We start from the raw sequence: 7,291 nt of genomic DNA, 5'->3' as shown, positions 1-7,291 counted from the left end.
TGGACCATATGTCGGTCGATTTACCCTAATGCACGAGTGAAAATAACCTGTTGTAAGAGACACTAGTGGAGTGGCCATTTTCGATTAACACGGATTGATCATCCTTGAAGGTGCAAGCGGACTAATCCATCGTAGTTGTGATATAGACTGATCCTCTCTAGAATGAGAGATCAAGTATGCCTAAAAGAAGGCTTTATCTTACCTTCTTTTCCGAGGCATTTGATCTTTTATAAAGCGTCAATACTTGAAGATATCATATGGTGTGGAAAAATCGAATGTATGAGCGCTTAATCGGTTACCTCATTCATCAAGATGAATCATAACACATGAAATGCTTTCAAATTCCTAATTGCCATTAATAATACCTTTTGAAGAGAATTCCCTAAATGCAGATACTAGAAAGATATATTTCTCTTTCACCTATCGTAACTAATTCTTCATAAAATATAACTTACAGTTAATTTATCACAAACTTTCTTTATTATCATCACTAAAAGGTTTTCACTCTAACTCCAATATTTAGGACGTGCTAGGTTCACAGAAAATCCATATCCCCTCCCCTTAGGACTGGCAAAAGGGTCAGGTCGGGCGGGTTCATGTCAGAATGGATTCTGGTGGATTTGTCAGAATACAGAATGGTCGAAACGGGTTGATTCAAATGATGTTTAATTTCGTTTGGGATGGGTTCGGGTCAGAATGGGTTTCGAGTTAGAACATGTTCGGGTTGAAACAAGTAGATTCAAAATAGGGTTAATGTCGTTCAGGACGGGTGTGCAAGTCCGAACTGGTTTTGGGTTGGAAGGGGTTCTGATCAAAACGAGTTGGTTTAAAAAATGAGTTTTTTAAAATTAATATACATTTCACCTTTTCTTCTGGTTTTCGGCATCGATTACACGCTTTCAGGCCTCGGTTACACGCACGTCTTCTGAGTTAAGTGTGTTTAAATGCCGGTTACACGTTCAATGCCCTGTTACGCGTGTATAGACGTCGAAATGTATATGTTTTAAACCAACCCGTTTTAACCCGAAAACAAACCCTTTCGACCTATCCGAACCAAATAAAGAAATAAATACAAAGTAATGGTCCACCAGCAGCCGGTTGATGTGACGACTGCGTTTGTAAACTAACTAGCTAGGGTTTCAAATCCGTAGATCCCCAAATCTTCTGTTAGTGGAGTATGGCGAGTGAAGGTTCTAGATCTTCAAGTTCATCCGTCGATTCTTACATCGGAAGCTTAATTAGTCTGACTTCCAAGAGTGAGATCAGATACGAAGGCGTTTTGTATAATATCAACACTGAGGAATCATCCATTGGATTGACCAACGGTAATCATTCCATTTCTACTGCTTTTGCTTTCTAGGGTTTCATTTAGGGCTCTTTGTTTAATATATGAAGAGGTTGCGTTAGTGAACGTTCGGTAATATGTCCATTTACATTTGTTAGTTAAAGGTTTGTTTTAATAACCAAATTTAACTTTTAAATTTTATAATTTTATTGTTTATGTTCAATTCGTTTTGTCTTTGGTTTGTTTTATAAAGTCTTGCTTTAATTAACGGCAAATTTAACTTGTGCTTCGTTTTTGTTTACATTATCAGAATAAAGCCCCGCCCATTGGGGATGATTATTATTATCTCAAGTGCTTAACTTTATAGCGCTAAGTTCATCCATAGAATTTGATTTAGGTAACAAGCATATGTCGCTTTGCTAGTTTTATATATAGTTATATACTTCAATGATACCACAATTAGTAAGATTTTAGATAGATATTCTTATCAAGTTTGTTGGCAAATTGGGTACCTGTTTAGAAACGATAAGATCTGTTTAGAAAAAGTACACTGCAATTTTTTTACTTAAAAAAATATTTAAAATTAGGATGCTAGAGTTCATCATTTCTCATTCTTGATAAATAAAACGTATAACTGCCACGCTCAAAGCACCAAAGCCAAGTGTTAAACGAGTCGTTTTCATGTTTGATACTTGTGTTAATCGCATTGTCTCTAACTTGTTAAACCCTATACACGAATCGCCAGCTCTTGTTTTGGTAACTGTAAGTTCCTGGATACAGCGTTAGTGTTATTATGGATACAGCCCTTGTTTGGAAGGAAATGGTAGGAAAGAAAGGAAATGATAGAGAAGGAAAGGAAATGAAAAGAAAGAATTCCTTTCCTTTCCTTTCTTGCATTTAATGAACTCGGGAACACAGCATTAGTGCTATTATGGATTCATTTTGAAAGTACTATCAAGTTTGTAAGATGTCACTTAACTCTTTGCCTATGTCTGTCTTATCAAATTGAACCACTTCAATTGATAAAGTTCATTGTTAAGTGTTAACCATTTGGATGTGTTTTCTATAAAGACTGTAACAACAATAGAATTTTTTTTCATATGCTAATGAGTGAATTATTATTATTATTAAATTTTGGAAACTCTGCAGTAAGGTCGTTTGGAACCGAAGGGCGAAAAAAAGATGGTCCACAACTCATGCCTAGTGACAAGGTTTATGAATACATATTGTTTCGTGGAACTGATATCAAGGTACCTAAACTGGACCTTTTTGTTTCTTTACTTGCTTGTTTGACTTACGGATAACACAGGTGTTAAAATTACTTCATTATATTGCAGGATCTTCAAGTGAAATCATCTCAGCCGGTTCAACCTGCACAACCAATTAACAGTGATCCTGCCATAATTCAGGTATTTTTTTAACTACATAATCATTATATATTTACAACGATTTTGATCGTTGCACAAGTATAATATTTAATTTCAATGCAGTCTCATTATCCTCGGCCACCTACACCATCTTCCACTTTACCTGTTGTTAGCGACTCTTCGTCTACTCCAAGTACTTATAACCCACATCTGGGTCAACCCGGGTCAACGTTCCAAGGTGGTGTGCCTTTATATCAACCCGGTGGGAATGCCGGCCCTTGGGGCCCATCACCACTTCCTCCAAACGCAAACAGTAGCGGGCTTCAAATGCCCATGTATTGGCCTGGATATTATGCACCGCCAAATGCACTTCAACAATCATTGCCTCCACCACCACAAGGGTTAGGAATGCCGCCCCCTATGCAACCGTACCCTAGTTTCAACACGACTGGACCACCAAATACATCTGCCAGCTCAGCCCCCTTAACATCTAACTCCTTACTGGGACCCACGCTGCCTTCTTTGCCAGCTCAGCCTACTGCTGTTACTACCACTAGTACTACTGATGTCAATGTAACCATACCTCCGATTAACCCTAGCCTGCTTTCTGGTGCAAGATTTCCTTACACATCTCAGCCGATATCATCAGCACCGTTGGTTTCTACTGGATCAGCGACACCGTCACTTTTAACTCCAGGGCAGCTACTGCAGTCTGTGCCAAGTGGCATTGTTCCTGCCCAATCTCCACCAGCTGTTCAGAATGAGGTGGAAGTGGTTCAAGTGCCAGGAACGTCATCACCACCTACTGAACCGCCTGTTCCTGAACCAACAGAAGCACCTGTTTCTGTGCCAACAGAAGCTCAGCCGCCAATATTGCCACTGCCATCTCGAAAACAGATTGCTGAGAAGGTATGCATGGATCTTCAACTATGCACTCATTATATGATAACCAGATTTTAAAGTTATTTTCTGTGAATTAGTTGCACGGGGGTAGGGATCCTAAGAGAACCACTTGGAAATTGAGAACCATGAGAACCAATTTGAACCACTCATTTTTCTTCAAGCTTTTTTTAATACATAAAATGAACTTTTTTCGAGATGTTCTTTTTTTCTTTTCCTTTTGGAATTTGTACATATGTGTAATTGTGTATAAACTACAAATTAAGTATTATACATATATGTAGAAATTTACAAAATAACAAATTATGTGATTGGATATGGAAATGATAATGTATGTATATATACAAGTTAACAATTTATGTAAGTGGTGAGGAAAATGATAATATACATATATGTGCAATTAAGAGAATGATAGTGTACATATATGTACAATTAAGAGAAATGATAATGTACATATATGAACAAAATGTTTTAAAAATTTTGCTTGAAGGAAAATAAGTGGTCCAAGTGGTTCTCAGTTTCCAAAAAGGTTCTCACACGATTCCAGAATTTTCCAAAAAGGTTAAAGAGAGAACTTTCTGAAATACAAAGGACATGTGGTCCGCAAGGCGCAAGAGCATATGTACTTGTGTAGTATTACACATGCAATGCATGATTATATCACGTATGCACTAGTACTTTTTTTTTTAAATTTGTTTTTCCAAAATCTTTTTTTTGGGATATACTGCATATATGCATTGATATATTAAGAAGCTAGTTGGGTACTTGATTAAAAAAATATACTTCATCCAATGTGTCATTTTTCTGTTATCTTTATTGTTTTTCTTTAGGCCAATGGAGCCACCTACCAGAACCGCCCAAATTACAGTTACAGAGGGCGTGAAAGAGGCAGAGGGTCTGGGGTACGCAGCCTGATGTTTATTATTTATATTCTGTATGATCTAACCGTGTATAATAAATTTATATCTATAAATATTCAGGGATCACGACCTGTGATGAAATTTACCGAGGAGTTTGATTTTAATGCAATGAATGAAAAATTCAACAAGGATGAAGTCTGGGGTACTTTGGGAAAAAACAAAAAAGATGAAAACGCTACTGATGAGGATGAATCAGAAGAGGAAAATGATCCCAACTTACCCAAAGTTGATGTTAAGGTGATCTGTTGACCAATTTTGACTATTGTCATTATTGCTAATAAATTCATTCTATTAAATATCTGTGCTTATTATAATATACTCTATTGATCTACAGCCCGTTTACAGTAAGGACGACTTTTTTGATTCTTTATCTAGCAACACTTCTGATCGTCAATCAAATTATGGACGGACCAGGTTCTCTGAACAGATGAAATTAGATACCGAGGTATGATATATTATAGATTATTAGGTTTTCCTTATTGGTGACAAATTTTGACACGAGTAGAATATAATTAAGATTTGGGTGGTTATATCCAACCTTTTTAATAAACAGGTTGTGTTTTGGGTTGACCTGTTAAGCTCTTTATTTAAGCGGGCGGACCCATGAATCCATTTACTTAAATCAAATTGAATCGTCAGCCCATTAACAATCTGTTTTAACGCATTTATTCAAACCTCCGCCATTTTATGGCATCTTTAAAACGCTTAAAACTTGAATACAAGTTGGCAACCTGCTTACAACCTATTATCCACCAACCCGTTTTGATAAAGGGTTAAACAGACCGTGTTTAGGGGCGTTCATCAGTTTGTTCAATTCGGTTTTGAAAATTTTTTTTGGCCCTAACCTATACTGAACTGATCCGAATTAGAAAAATGTGTCTAACCGAACCAATTTCAACCGATTAAACTGATTTATTCCGTTAATTATCCAATTAAAACGGTTATTTTGCGGGTTTAGTAGGTTGACTTTGGTTTGGTTGTCCAAATAAGCAAAATTTGTGCAACCGCTAACTGAACTGAAAACCGAGTTCACAGTACATAACTACATATATGGTTAGAAACCGAGCTGAAAACTAAGTTCACAATTTGGATACGGTTAGAAACTAAACTGAAAACCGATTCACAATTCAATCTCGTTTTCCCCGGTTACAGATACGATTTGGTTTTCTGTTTTTCGCAAACCCCTAGCCGTGTTTAGGTTAGAATTGACGTCTTTGACGTGAATAAATATATGGGTCATTGGGTTGTGTTCAATTCAACCATTCAACTCGACAGGATATACTAATAACATGTTATGGTGATCTGGTGCAGACATTTGGAGAATTTTCTAGACACAGAGGGGGTGGTAGGGGTGGACGTGGGCCCTACCGTGGAGGACGGTCTCGAGGTGGCAGTTATTATGGAAGAGGAGGAGGATATGCGTATGTTGGGAGGGGTCGTGGTGTGCGAAATGCAAATGCGGGCAATGAGCATTAAAGGTTTGTTTGGTGTTGTTTTAACAGGTTGTGTTTTAGGTACATACCAAATGGTAAATCTATGTTGGGTATTAGTTTTCATTTTTCTCTCTTTTGAAGAGGAATAAGTTTGATGAATGTATGTTCCAGCTTCCTCATGGTATGTTTTTATTGTTATTTTGAATATTCGTAGACTTTGAAGCCTAGAAAAGTTTATGATATCAAGACCATAATGTGTTGTTTTGAGTGTTGGATAGACGTGCACAAATCGGTTTTTTTTAAAACCCGGAACCAGGTAGGAACCGGTTTTTTAAAAACCGGGTACAAAATGGAACCGGTTCCTGTCAGGAACCGGACCCGACCCGGTAGGCAAATATCAGGAACTAGTGGAACCGGGTAGGGTAGAAACCGGGTCCGGTTTATACCCGAAAACCGGTTCCAGCGGGTTTTCCTAGTTTAAATCATTTTTGACCGTTGGAAACCGGTTCTAACGGCTATTTTACCGTTTTTAGACCGTTGGAACCGGTTTTGAATGTTTATATCCACCCCCACTTACTATATATAGACATACTAGGTTTAGAACTTGTTAACCAACTCCCCTAACTTGTTTAACACTTTAATTTCTTGTTAAACCACTTACATTACCAATGGCAACCAACGACATAGTTGTTATGGTTATCGACACCCCGAGGTTTGGGTTCACTATGACCTGTGTGTCATGACCGACACACAGGAGATGGCGCGATGCAAATACTGCGGAAAGTTTTTGAAGGCGGCATCAAATTCCGTCCTTCGAAAGCATACCAATAAGTCTTGCAAGGAAAAAAAGCATTTGGATGCCAAAAAAGGAGAAGCCGGGGAGTTATCCGGCTCTACAAGTCAAGCCCCCTCTGCCGGTAACAAAGCTTGATGGTCGTAGATGGCGTGACGAAAACAACGAACAATGTTTGTTATTTTTAGTTTTAAGTTTAATAATGTTTGTACTTAATCGTTTTGCAATAATGTTCGTTGTGTAATGTTCTATAATTATATATATATGTTTAAAAGTTAGTTTAAGTGTTTAAGACAAGTTTTTTATTTAACACAAACAAATAACACTTTAAAAAACTTGTTACATTAATTAATTGATTCGTGTTACATAATACATAAATGATTAGAACAAATACAAAAATGATTAGAACAATTACAAAAAATACAAATTAAAATTAGTCAAGTTCTACGACTTCGTCTTCTTCACCCGAAGATTCTTCTTCCATCTCTTGAATTGGACGTTCAAGTGGTATTTCGTCTTCAAAGTTTGCCTTGTCTTGTATACGATCCATCGCGTCCAAATGATCCTTTAGGCAAATGCATATCTCTAAGGAC

General features: G+C 37.2%; 1 protein-coding gene across 1 annotated transcript; it reads left to right on the top strand.

Moving 5' to 3' along the window:
- The first annotated feature begins 1,172 nt into the window (after positions 1–1,172).
- On the top strand, positions 1,173–5,955 carry LOC143562753 (protein decapping 5-like). Its single transcript, XM_077050474.1, has 8 exons — positions 1,173–1,325; positions 2,435–2,535; positions 2,623–2,694; positions 2,776–3,561; positions 4,383–4,454; positions 4,533–4,709; positions 4,807–4,917; positions 5,784–5,955. The coding sequence occupies exons 1-8, from the start codon at positions 1,178–1,180 to the stop codon at positions 5,946–5,948; spliced, it is 1,632 nt and encodes a 543-aa protein (XP_076906589.1). The 5' UTR covers positions 1,173–1,177; the 3' UTR covers positions 5,949–5,955.
- Positions 5,956–7,291: the final 1,336 nt, after the last annotated feature.

This window comes from Bidens hawaiensis, unplaced genomic scaffold, assembly GCF_021521415.1.
Source record: "Bidens hawaiensis isolate Kalapana, Puna unplaced genomic scaffold, B.hawaiensis_p1.1 tig00021062_1, whole genome shotgun sequence".
Lineage (NCBI taxonomy): Eukaryota > Viridiplantae > Streptophyta > Magnoliopsida > Asterales > Asteraceae > Bidens > Bidens hawaiensis.
The sequence above is the reverse complement of the archived record's forward strand: the minus strand, read 5'-3'. Positions and strand labels throughout refer to the sequence as shown.